The sequence below is a fragment of the Choristoneura fumiferana genome, chromosome 18 (genome assembly GCF_025370935.1).
Source record: "Choristoneura fumiferana chromosome 18, NRCan_CFum_1, whole genome shotgun sequence".
In the NCBI taxonomy this organism is placed as follows: domain Eukaryota; kingdom Metazoa; phylum Arthropoda; class Insecta; order Lepidoptera; family Tortricidae; genus Choristoneura; species Choristoneura fumiferana.
The window spans coordinates 6,325,278-6,338,945 of NC_133489.1; the positions used below are offsets into that span (position 1 = coordinate 6,325,278).

The 13,668-nt window shown below is 34.9% G+C and overlaps 1 protein-coding gene and 1 long non-coding RNA gene across 2 annotated transcripts; one reads left to right on the forward strand and one right to left on the reverse strand.

Moving 5' to 3' along the window:
• Positions 1-333: 333 nt before the first annotated feature.
• Positions 334-4,208, reverse strand: LOC141437785 (uncharacterized). Its single transcript, XM_074101298.1, has 2 exons — positions 3,963-4,208; positions 334-3,604 (listed from the first exon to the last, which is right to left on the reverse strand). The coding sequence occupies exon 2, from the start codon at positions 3,602-3,604 to the stop codon at positions 686-688; it is 2,919 nt and encodes a 972-aa protein (XP_073957399.1). The 5' UTR covers positions 3,963-4,208; the 3' UTR covers positions 334-685.
• A 3,115-nt stretch (positions 4,209-7,323) lies between these two features.
• On the forward strand, positions 7,324-13,368 carry LOC141437669 (uncharacterized). Its single transcript, XR_012452411.1, has 3 exons — positions 7,324-7,669; positions 10,884-10,941; positions 13,290-13,368. It is a non-coding gene; the product is annotated as an uncharacterized lncRNA (long non-coding RNA).
• Positions 13,369-13,668: the final 300 nt, after the last annotated feature.

The following is a 13,668-nucleotide window of genomic DNA, read 5'->3' on the forward strand; positions in this document are numbered from 1 at the left end:
CCAAATCTCCAGTAATCAACACCCAGTCATCGACAGTTACCAGTTACCGACACCCAGTTATCGACTATTACCTATAATGTGTATCTGCCAAATCACCAACCCCTTAGTGGGTCATTAAAATAAAATTAACTGTTTAATAAGTATTCATTTATTGTCCACAGTACAATGTCTCTAAAGTGTATTAATCATACAAATACACACTTTTGTAACTATAATAAAAAATATCAATAATTAACAATTGTCAAAAAGTTTAAATAGCAAAAATCAGCAATATTTACTGTAAAGTTATTCTTACTTAAATAATTATTAAATATTTATTAGTAATCAAATCACTGTTTAAGTTCGTAATCATTTCTATTTGAAAACAATGTTTCCTAACCAGTTCGGTAATAATTATGAATATAACTTATGAAAATAACTATATAACAATCAGTCATACCTAGTAGTAAGTAGTAACTACCTTGTACTAATATAATTTCTGCAGTCTATAACATGTAGTAAATTCAATCAAAAACATAACAGACAACGTAAATGAGATCTTTTTTCCATTTGTAAGTAGCTTTTGCGCATATACCTACGAGATCTTTTTGTAGTAAATATTATTTAGTTAGTTTTTTATTAATTATAAGAGATCTTTTTATAAAGATTAACTACCTAAGTACCTATTATAGTTATGAGATCTGTTTTAAAAGCCATACATATTTGGCAAATATTTATCCATTTCTGGAATTCTATAAAACCCTCTCTTGTTTAAACATATAGGTTCCTTTATCACTTCCATTATTTCCTTGAGCTTATAGAAAATTTTATCGGGCGGGTTAGGCCATTTAAAAGAATTTCCAGTAGTCAATGTCATTGTACTTATTTCGTACTCGTTCTTTCTCAAGCTTTCTATCTTACCAGGAAAATACTCCCCTTCATACTTAATTATTACGAAATTTCCTAGCGAAAACTTCCTGTTTTTATTTGGTTTAGTTGCTTTTGAAGATGCAATTTTACTTATAGGCAAATTCTCTAAATCCGAGTCTATAGAATCACAGTCTATTTGATTCTTTGTTTTTGTTATTTTCTCTTCGTCATCTTCTAAATTATAACTAATATCACTTTCAGCGTATGAAATCTCCACATCTGACTCTTCTGAAGTCGAATCTTCTTGAAAAGTTTTCTTAGTTTTTTTAATCTTGCTTTTATTGTTCTTTTCATTGGTTAATTGTTCTTTTAATTTCTTTTTTTCTATTCTCTGTCTAGCTCTTTCGTCTTTTTCTTGCTGTTTTTTATTTTTCTCAGTTTCCTTTTTCTCGTGATATTCTTTCCAAGCTTTACTTGTTACTGTTGATGGAATTTTCTCTCGTTTCATTCTCTTCTTATTACTATCCATCCAATTTTCTGGCCAAAACAAACTCCTCTTAAAAGGAGATGGAACAATCACTCCCAAAACTTTTTCCAAAGACTTTTGTGGTGTTGTGTACTGCGGTTCCATAGTACTAATGATAGGTTGTTGAGATAGGTCATTTCCTATTACTTCAGGGAAACTGGATGAAGATGAAGGATTCGGTGGTGGAAGTGCTTGATCGAGTAATGTATTAACTGTGGAGGTATTATCAGGTTGTTGCCTTTGAGGATCTCCTGTTACTACAGCTGAACCGATGGGTGAAGTAGGTTCCGGTATTAAGACAGGTTGGTTAGTAACAGTATCATTCTTGGGGACATTGTTAGGTTGTTGCATTAGAGAATCTTTAGATAAATGGGTTGGTAAAGAACGTTCCGGTGGTGGAAGAGGTTGGATAACAGCATCATGCCTGACGTTATAGTTTAGTTGTTGAGGAAGATATTCTACTATTACTTTAGGCAAATTAGTTGACGATATGGACTCAGACGGAAATGTTTTATCATCAGTGGTGACTGTTTTTGCTACAGGCAAACTGTGAGTCACGCCAATTTCATCATCTACTGACTTCTTCGAGTTATGTGCTGATGAATCAGTTTCTATTAAGTCATTGAAATTGCCATCTTTTGGTGGATTTTCCGTCTGCATGCTGTTGAAGTGCATTCCTTCAGTTTCTGTAGGCACAGCGTCACCGGCATCTAATGGTATAACCATTGCTTCATCGGTTACAACAACATCGTTCGTTTGAGCTGTGGTTACATCATTTGACGGATACCTCGCCTGTTCCAATGTGTCTGACGTTGTAGGACCATCCGCCGAAATTGAATGACACAACGCGTCTTCGGATTTGTTTTTGGCCCAAATCAAATATAAAGCCTCGTCTTCATCAGGGATTTCTCTTTCCAGTGTGTTTCTATTTTCAAAGTATAATTTATTGAATTGCTGTAACTTTTGAGCTGAGAACACGTTTACGATTTCACGTTCTAAATACTTCATAAATTCTTTCTGCATTGGATTGGTTTTAGTTGTGGTTTCTATTTCGGTTTTAGATATTTTAGACATATCAATGTAATCAGGACCAAATGGAAAAAGGCCCCCCGCTCGGAATCCGTTTTGGACACAATCTTTTGTTAAATTTGTGAGAGCTTTTTGCAACACTGGGGCAAAGTTCTCTTTTCGAAGAATTTTGCCAAGGTTCTCCATTTTCCATAGCGTCACGGCTTTTTTCCAATGAGCTTTGAGTGGTCTGAATACTGACAAGTCCATCGGTTGTAGAATATGCGTAGAATTTGGGTACAATGCAACGACTACAATACCATTTTCGGAGCAAAAATTTGATAAATGAAGCGTCAGGTGTGATTTGTGGCCATCCACAAAGAACAAGACCGGTTTTTCAATTTTATTTTGTTCTAACCAAGGATTGAAGACATTAGTCATATATTCATAGAACGTGCTGCTACACATCCACCCACTCTCCGATTTACCTATTGCCCATTCATCGGGAACACTCACAGCGATAGTTGAAGGAATTCGTTCATAACTAAATATGATCATTGGAGGGGCTAGGTCTCCAGCTGCATTTCCAGTTATTAGGACAGTAAGATTGTCCTTTTCATCACCGCAGCTGTTGTATGGGTGTTTATCTCCTTTTTTGGCGAGCACACGACCAGGTTTAGGTGACAAGAAGAACGCGGTCTCGTCTGCGTTGAATATTCTGTGTGGGTCGTTTAAAATAGTTTTAAAGTTATTTTCATCCAAATAACTTTCGATCTCAGTAAACCAAGTCCTGATGTTATTTTCAGACACATTATCTCGAGCTCTTGACAAGTTGTCTGGCACTCTTTGTGTCAAGTTTGGATGTCTCTTCATGAACGACTGAAACCACTTCTTGCTGGGCCTATTGTTTGTAAAAGGATTTGGTCTGTTTTGATCATTTATTATTTTTTGCACACTGTCTAGTAGCGAATCTTTTGTCAGTGGAATATGTCTTTCAGATAACGCCAATATCCACTTTTCCAAAATGTCTTCTTCCTCTTTAGTTAAAACTGTGCTCGGTCCCATAGCGCAACCCATTGTTGTTCTTCCCGAAATTTTATCATGGAGCGTAATCCTAGGTACTCCGAAACGTTTAGCAGCAACAGCAACCTTTTCGCCATTTTTTACAGCTTCTACGGCTTTTTCTAACTGGTCGGGAGTATAATTTTTTCTCGGAGCCATCTGTAAGAACCAATCATCGACACATATTATTCCCCAATAATCGTCACTTGTCGATTACTGGTAGGTCGACTTTAATTAGTTTACTTCAAATATCTACCAAACACGCAAAGTAAGAAGAACTATATTCGCATGTCAAATGAAAAATGTTTCAAAAAATTATTATCGACACGTGTCGATTATTGGAAAAGTCAGTTTGAGAAAACCAGTGATCGACACCAACATTTTACTAATATCTAAATAACGTTAAACTTTCGTTATAACAAAAATCGCTCCTATAGTTCTTATAATAACCCGTGAAAAACATAATATTCAAATAAATTACAATACATTAGTATAATTAACAAAAAAATGTACTCACTTCCTTAAGGATTTCACTAAGAAATGTTGTTATTTTCACCGGTACTCCAGCCGCAATCAGTTGTCACACCGCCATTTTCAAAACCAAATGGCGGATTTCGCTCAAATGTCAATGGGAGCCAGTCAAAAGTGTGCTATCTATGGTACAGTGTTGCCATATTAAGAAATCGGTTTCCTACTCTTATTTTATTGAATCAAAAAATAAAGTGTCGGTTATTGGTTCTTGTCGGTCATTGGTGCCACTACGTTACTAACTCTAACTTTGATTTCTTCTTCTTAGTCGCTACACTAATAAAATAATAGAGTGGTCGCTTTCGTCGGTTGCTGAATAAGAATGTCATGTTGACTTTCTTGGGAACATAAAGACAAGTGGTGGTTATCCCTTACCTTTTATTGCACTACACCTTACAAGTCTAGCGTTCTCTATTCATTGCTTGGTCGAGACCCTCGCCGCATAAGTAGCTGTTGACATCACACGCAATGTATCAGAACGTTTATCCCGTTCACGCGTTATCGTAGCCGTCCCTTCGATAAAATGAGGGCTATCGCGTATCAATTCGCCGCTAGACGCGCTAGTGTAGCGTGAGGTCTCCGAAATGTCAAATCTCATCGTTTTTGGGTGAGCTACGCGGGTTAATTTATAATTAGAATAATTTTGTGAATATTTTGCATTACCTGAAATTATATTATATGGCAATTATGCGTTACGGGGCAATGAATGACTGTGTTTTGAGACAGTTTTCTCTTTGGAAAACTTTTGTCCTCCCTTTTTTCCGAACAAAACGGGACTACGCAACACTGTGGTTGCGCGGTATTTTTATGGTACGGTTTTAAGGTGTATTAGATATTATTTTAATCTAAACTTTGTTTTCACGCCCGTAATAACAGACTCTGAAAGCCAAAGCCACACTTTAAAACCTCACGCAACAGTGGCGCCATCTAGAAAGACAAAAAACGATAGCCCTCATCAAGTTTCGAAAAAAGAATACAAATATATTTCCGTTTGTCAATAAAACGTCAGTGGACAGGTCACCCTCGGAGTAGTGGGAGCACCGAGTGCATTTTTATATAGGGAGCCTAGGGGGGGCTACGGGCTACTACAAAAATCGAAGTTCGTATCGTACCGCTCTCTCACTCTCGTATTAAATAATATTTTATTTAGCTTCAGCGGGACGGCAAGATACGAATTTCGAATTTTGCACTACTACGGTATTATTGCTTCGGAATAAGCATTTAATTTTTACACTTGACTGTACCTAACTTTATTTTGAAGTTTCACCTTAGTTACCTATTTGTTTTTGTTTTAGGCCTTAGTAGAAATCTAAGCCTATTTAAGACAAGGATAAGCGAGTAAGTAGTTTGGTAAAAAATTCTTGAGTTCCTGTGTTATAACCGCAAGCTTTCCAAAGTAAGCTCTTTACTTAAACTCAATTTGAAGCTGTCTTCTTCAATTTATTTCACTAAACGAAATAGCATTTTCAAAGGGGAGCGGTAGTTTTGAGTTGACAGTGTACGTTATTACTACAAGACATCTCCATTAGTCGATGTGAGCCGGTAAAATTATTTTAAATAATGGATAAAATCCATTTAATGAATAAAAATCGTCAACCGCAAAAAGAGCCCGTAGTAATAATGTAAAAGAAAGAAAGAAAGAAAATACATTTATTCACAACACAAGACACAACAATAGTATTAAGTACAAATAGACAACACGTAGGAAAGTATGTGTCATTGCGGTTGTGAATAGGACACTGGCTCAGCATAATGCTGAAGCGTTAATAATAAACACCCCACCGCTGATTTTCAGCCAGCACCGTTGGTGACCCTCGGACCGCTACAAAGATATACTACACAGTTTTATTACTATACATAAGACTACATAAATAGATAATTTGTAAACAATGAAACATATTATTTATTTTATGGCTTTGAAAGACATTAACATTAGTACATAAACATAATTATTATAACTATTATACACTCACTTGCCAAATGTACAACACCGTTAGGTACGCGAGCTAAAAGGAAACATGAAATACCTTTAAACGAGCAATTCTTGTATATATTTCGGGGATCTCGGAAACGGCTCGAACGATTTCGATGAAATTTAGTATGTAGCCGTGGTGGCATAGTGGTTTGACCTATCGCCTCTCAAGCAGAGGGTCGTGGGTTCGAACCCCGGCTCGCACCTCTGAGTTTTTCGAAATTCATGTGCGGAATTACATTTGAAATTTACCACGAGCTTTGCGATGAAGGAAAACACCGTGAGGAAACCTGCACAAACCTGCGAAGCAATTCAATGGTACGTGTGAAGTTCCCAATCCGCAATGGGCCCACGTGGGAACTATGGCCCGAGCCCTCTTGTTATGAGAGGAGGTATGTAGGGGTTTTCGGGGATGAAAAATCGATCTAGCTTGGTCTTATCTTTGGGAAAACGCTTGTTACCGAGTTTTAGCCGAGCAAAGCTCGGTCGCCCAGGTGCTAGTATCTTAATAATAATATATTTAAATAACTACTTATTTCAAAAATAGGAGGACTTTAACTATTGGAGCAAAGACTTTAAAATATTCAAAGTACCAATAAAGTTAAAGTACCATGTATTCATAGCGCCATCTAGTCAAAAACTACTTAACCACTTACAATATCGTTGTTATTTAGTAGCGAAGCGACATCTTTTGTTCATATAGTAAATTAAAAAGTCTGTGTTCGTTCAGGAATATACAAACAAAGTTGTAGCTATTTGATATCAACTGTTAATAAAAAGTAAGCTAATCTGCATTTATAATTATTTTAAAATTATTTAAATAATAATTATGTTCATTAATATCATAAGAAATGTGCTAGGCTTGAAGTCAGTCACTTCTGAACTCAAAAATATTGCCAGTGCAGTAAATCATGTATTCCCTGAAAAATAGAGACTAATTAATTTCATAGTCTCTATAGTACAGAAGAAAAGATGGAATGAACAAAATAAAACAAAATAAAAATGCTCTTCTCGTGTCAATTTTAACATAGGAGATTTTTATATGCCAACTCATTTGAAATTATTGATAAATTCAGGTGGATTTAAAACGAAATATAATATGATTCAGATAAGTGACTTGAATTTTCACGTGCTCAGTTACTACTAAAATTAAAGTTTTACAGAAAATATTTAACTATACTGAGTGGAAAAAAATCTGGCCCTCAAATGTCTGCAGAAAAAGCTAATTTTGTATGTAGGGTGGGCCAAATTTTGTGCCGCTGAGTACCTATATTAGGTTTTTAGTTGTGACGTCACCGCATGCCCTAGCCTCACCAAGGCGATCAAATAACGGAAATATTTTATGTTGGCAACACACGAATGACGTTCGTAGCGATTATCGATCGCGAATAAAAATAGTTCATAAACACTTGTAGCGTTTTCCGTCTCGGATTGTCGTTCAAACAACGCGATTGCGTGGTTTGTTTTACCGCTAAATAAAATCATAACAACCAACAACAATAGTCATTACAACATCCGCCTACATAGTAATTTGTAAAATAGTTGTGTGAGCTGTGTGGAGTGGAGTGGACTGTTCGGACCGCAAGAACTATTCCATTTTCAAATAATTTAAAAGCATGAGTAAATTAATTTTCCTGATAGCTACGCTTGCGATTTGCGGTAAAATTACCGCATATGAAATTGATACTTATGAATTTCTAATGCCGAATGTGTATCCGCACAGGGTAAGTTAAACTACACTTTATTTTAAGCAATATTTATTTTAATTTCTGTCGAACGCAGCCTCGCTGGTTCGTTATCCTTGAATTTAATTATTTTCGAAGGGCGTAATAGTACCTATGTCAATTTATTACGTTTTAAAACAATTGAAAGTTAACTCAGAAAGTTCAGACCAAGCAGAATGATATTCAAATGTAATGAATGATTAACATTTTCACGCTTTGTGAATATGTCTCTTAATTAAAACAAAATTTATAAGTATCTGGTATGATTTCAATGTCTGTATGAATGAACTAAAATCAACTTATTTGCTATTCCTTAACAAGGTGTTTTCTGTAAAAAAATATTTGTTCACTCATATTCTGACCCCCATTCTCTTCCTGCTTCTTTCACATTTATGTATGTTGTCCTTATTGATTTAATAAAATTATGTTATAATAATAAATATAACATGCCAATTGATACCAATGAGGGCTACCGTTTTCATGCTCACCAGTTGGTACCACTGTAGACAAAGTTTCTGCCTGTAGTATAGTGGTTAGTTTGATATTATGGCCATGAAAACTAAATTTACATTGAAATCATATTTAATACTTGAAAACCGTAATTACCTTAAAAATATTGAGCATGCCACAGTGTTGCATAGTCCTGTTTTGTTTGAAAAAAGGGAGAAAGACAAAACTGTCTCAAAACACAGACATTCATTGCCCCGTAATGCATATTTGCCATAATTGATTTCAGGTACTGCAAAATATTCACAAAACTATTCTAATTATAAATACACTCGCGTAGCTCACCCAAAATCAGTGACATTTGACATTTCAAAGACCTATCGCTACACTAGCACCTCTAGCGGCGAATTCGTACGGGATAGCCCTCATTGACTTAGTCCCTAAGTCCCTACGTAAACAAAGCTAGTGTTATGGGTATTGAGCACTGAATAAACATCTGAAATACCTATAATATATTATATTTACCTCATAACTCCTTATTTTTTTATCATACATAGACCCACCGCTGATCAGGTCAAGAATTCCCAGTTTTCAATTACATTAACTATGTTATTCCAGTAAATTTAATGTTCTCATTAAATTTCATTAATTTATACTCCACATAGTACATTCGCCAGTTATTATTAAAAATTTATTTGTATTTTATAAAGTATTATGAAGACTGATGAAGTTAAATATCTAAAATTGGAGAGTAAAATATTCATGTCTCATACATAATATCTGCCTCAACCAGGATTGAACCCGAGACCTCAAGCTTTATTGTCAAGTTCTGTAACCACTAGGCCAAGTGGTTGTAAAGTTAAGTAGGTATATTATGGTGGGATTCTGTATAATACCACCAGAACCTGCATACAAATTATTTAAAAATAACTCGGCTGCAACCTGTTTGCATTCCTTATGAACCTTTCTCTTTCCAGAGATGTCAAGATTTCATATTTGTTAATGCTCAAAGGATGGCTCCGATATTGTATAATGTAACTTAAGAGTGTTTATACCTGCTGAGCTGGCAATGTTGCATTTTTGTTAGTTTTTCTTGATAATTCCATAAAAATTGAATGAAAATTAAAAATGTGGTCTGATAGAACTCTTCTTAATATATAAGTTAATGTGCCTACTCCAATAATTATTTATTATAGACTTTTATTTTTTTAAAAACCGTTAATGAAGTTAATTTGTTTATATATAAATTAGGTAATCCTATTCATTTTATAAATTAGAAAGTTTATGAAGATGTTTATTTAATCATGCAATAACATTGGAACCAGTTTAAATAATTTTATATGGAGATAGTTCAAATCCAAGGAATGGACATGGATAACTTGAATCCAGGAAAATGGCATAGTTCCCGCTGGATAGAGATAATTTTTTTTTTTAGCAGATAAACTAAATAAATGCATGGGTAGCGGCTACTAATAAATTAAATTTCCAATTTCCTGGCAAAGCAATTAATATTTGGTACTTAAAAGCTTAATTAGCTTTTGCTTATCAGCCGAAACTGGAATAAAGCAGTACTTAAATGTTATCAAAAGCGATTTTGCTATTGATGAGATTGCAAGTGTGTGGGTGGTTAGTTGGCCTTGATCGCTGGATGTGTGGGATAAGTAGATATTGATTGATGAAATGTGTGGGCTGCTACTGTTAATTAGGGTTGTTGAGGAAGTTATTATGAGGAAGAGGAGGAGAAAGGAAGTGTCAAGCACAAATTTAGAGGATGCGGAAGAGGAAGAGGATGATATGAAATATATAAATATTAGCGGTCCCGACAGACATTGTCCTGTACGTACACACATAAATTAATTAAAAAATCATTTTCCAGTGGACCAAATTGTAAATCTAAACAATTCTTGAATCCCCTTGAACAAACACAAAAAAAATCTCCAAAATCGGTCCTCCTCTTAAATTCCTGAAACAAAATGAGGAAACGGAAGAGGAATCCTCAGCAACCCTACTGTTAATGACATTTTATGACTGATGATTATGCAAATAATGAAAAACAGGCTTATAAGCAGTGTGAGTTATATGAGGACACCATTAAGGTACCCTTCCATTTAGGCTTCCATTTAAGCGGAGTAGAGCTGAAACATGAGGAATTTATTTATAAAAAAAATAGAATTTCTTACAAGTATGTGTGTCAGTAGGAATCAAAATAAAAATTTAATTAAAATTTAATTTTTGTATATTTTTATTTGCTATATATATTTAATTTATCAAATAGGTACTAAAATCATAAATGTTAAAATTTGTGAGTGTGCTTGTTATTCTTTCATGGCAAGTATGTAAACCGTTTGATGGATTTAGATGAAACTTGTAAATATAACTGAATTTCGATTTTTTGAATACACGCACCTTTAAAATTAAACTAAAATAATTCGAAATTTTCCAGATTTTCGAAATTCAACCAGATTGTGTTTTATTTAAAGTTTATTTTGGAACTGTAAGTATTTCGATTGTTTCAGTTTAATTTTAAAGGTGCGGACATTACCTATGCTAATTTTTATTCCGATATTCCCATGGGACCAGTATAAACCTATATTGTAAAATAAATATTTTTAAATTCCCGAAATCTCAACCAGTGAATCACTAGAGCTAGAGACACAAATTTGCACAGTTTTTCTTAAAACAACTACATCTACTCTTACCTACATCAATGTAATTTTTGAGATTTCTCTTGTGTATTTAGTAAGTTTTAAATATGCCTCTATTTCAGGATGAGCTCTACCTTTGCACACCCATCAGGATTTCACCACAACACAGCTACTATATTGGTAAGTAAAGTACTATAAAGATACTATATAGGTAAGTGTCTGTTATTAATCATCAGTTTTACACAATTCATAGGTAATTATATATTTTTTTTGTTTGTGGTAATTATGCATAGTAAATGACACATTTTTAACCCACCACGCAAAAAGAGAAGTGTTGGTTTATTTTTATGTTTATAAGTACCTACTCTTATTCTAACCGCTGTGTAAGATGACGGATAAGAACTAATTCTTGTGTTCATTACTTAAGTGGAAGTCGTGATCTACCTAGCAGCCTTTATATTATAGCTATAACTATGTAGGTAAACAATAGCCACACATATATTGTTGAAGTGTACTCATGTTTGTAGGTATTGCACTTATTATGATTGTTTCTATGGAGCTATTGACTATACCTACCTATACCTACTTAATAAACTACATCTATACTCATAATTTTATGAGTATAGATAATATAATACCTACATGAAGTAGGTAGGCCTTCTTTGGGCTTTTAAGCCGAAATAAGGAATTATGATTTTAGCAGTCTATCTATATGTACCTTATGTCTATTTGTATTTACGTACCTATTTAAATTACAATATGGGTAGGTAGAGGTAAGTGTCCATGTTATAAGCAGGCCATAAGTTTAACTATATAAGAATGTAAGTAACTTCTACAGTATAATTATCGCTCCAGCGTCAAAAAATTAAGCTCGCTCCACATTCATGCAAAAAACACATTTTTGCACATTCGTTGCGAATTCTGTGATGTTTAAACGACAGCCCGAAGGAGGATTATAATTGCTCTGTGTCTGTGATAGATAGGGTTGTTGAGGAAGTGATTATGAGGAAGAGGAGGTGAAAGAGGAAGTGTCAAGCACAAATTTAGAGGATGCGGATGAGGATGAGGATATTTTTTGAGGAAGAGGATGCGAATGAGGATGCGGATGAGGAAGCGGAAGAGGAACAGGATGATATGAAATATATAAATATGTATTAGCGGACCCGACAGACGTTGTCCTGTACGTAACGTACCTACCTACACACACAAAAATTACTTAATTAAAAGATCATTTTCCAGTGGACCAAATTGTGAATCTAAACCATTCTCGAATCCCCTTGAACACACATAAAAAATTCATCAAAATCGGTCTTCCTCTTAAATTCCTCGAAAATTATGAGGAAGCGATAGCGGAAGAGGATTTTTATTTTTTTATTTATTAAGATGCGCTAACGGTTGAGCAACTCAAAATATTGTGGAACTTCCGCATTATGAGGAAACGGAAGAGGAATCCTCAGCAACCCTAGTCTGTGATATAAGTAGTAGGTACCTAGCTACTACTATTCATTTTTTATCGATCCCAGTAGTTTCTTCCTTGACCGACTCTCGCCCTTTTCCTTACAATTCTAAGCTATAGCTATTATTAGCTTATAATATAAACCTACTTGTTACATTGTTATATTACTGTGCAGAGATTCAGAAGTGGCCCATTATTTCACATAACGAGCATTATACTTGTTTCTCGGGCCTCGGGTAATTCGCGGGTTCGTAGGTACCTAAGTAAATCGCGCGAGAGTATGGAGCGAGCTAATAGGTACCTACATCATTCCGAATTCGGGGAAATACCGTGCATGCGCGACTGTTTTAACCGTTTGATAATAAAAAGGTCAAGTCTATTGTATAAGAACAAAACAAGACGCGTTTATTCCAACCCAAATATATAAAATAATCGCTTATTAAAACCATTGAGAAACTCAAGACTGTATTAATATAGTTAAGTACACCGTGTTTTTCTTGATGTCGGTCTTGGTGTCTTCTTTAATTACAGCAGATATCTCAATCTCAGTACCTTGACAGAAAATATAAATATGGTAGTTACTTAAGTACCTACCTATTATTTTTTGTCCAATTTCATTATAAATAATTTTTAATTCACAAGCACACTTGACGTGACACATTATAGATACTTACATCAATAAATATATCTCTTTTTATCCTCTTTTGCTAAAAATACTTATATGATTTAAAAACGCTTTAGTTATTGACTTTAAGAAAAGTATTTTTTCGTAAATGGAACATCCCAGTTGGCCCGAATTTTCAGACAGTCTTACGGCCATTGTATAACGCACTTAAAATCACAATCGATTTCACACCCACTATCAAGCGGTACACGATGAGATATATATATATCTAAGAGATGCTTAAAGCGATGGTGGACGTCCGACAATACGGCCTCTGTACTGCCCTATATTCAATATATTATCCCGTGTCTACTGCCATCCTTTAATTATATACTTATATAATTTCTCTAACAACAGCAAAGACATAAAATATTTCTCTATTTCTAAAAAAGTTTCCTCGTTTTCTAGTGGGATTCGAGCCTAATGCCAGCATGCACACCGCTCATCACATGCTGTTGTATGGTTGTTCGGATCCTGGGGCAAATGACTCTGTATGGTAAGTAGGTACAAACGGAGGGAATGTCAAGTCTAGTTTAGAGGGTAGTTTGGAGCCTCTGAGGGTAACCTCTACTCTATTGCGTAACGTTTCTGACACTTGCCATCACAATCAAACGACATTGCAGTTTTCGCATACAAAAACTGTCATTTGATTGTGATCGCGCGCGGGTGTCAGGCGATCACAATCAAACTACATTGCAGTTTTCGCATACAAAAACTGTCATTTGATTGTGATCCGCGCGGGTGTCAGGCGATCACAATCAAACGACAAAATTGCAGTTTTCGCATA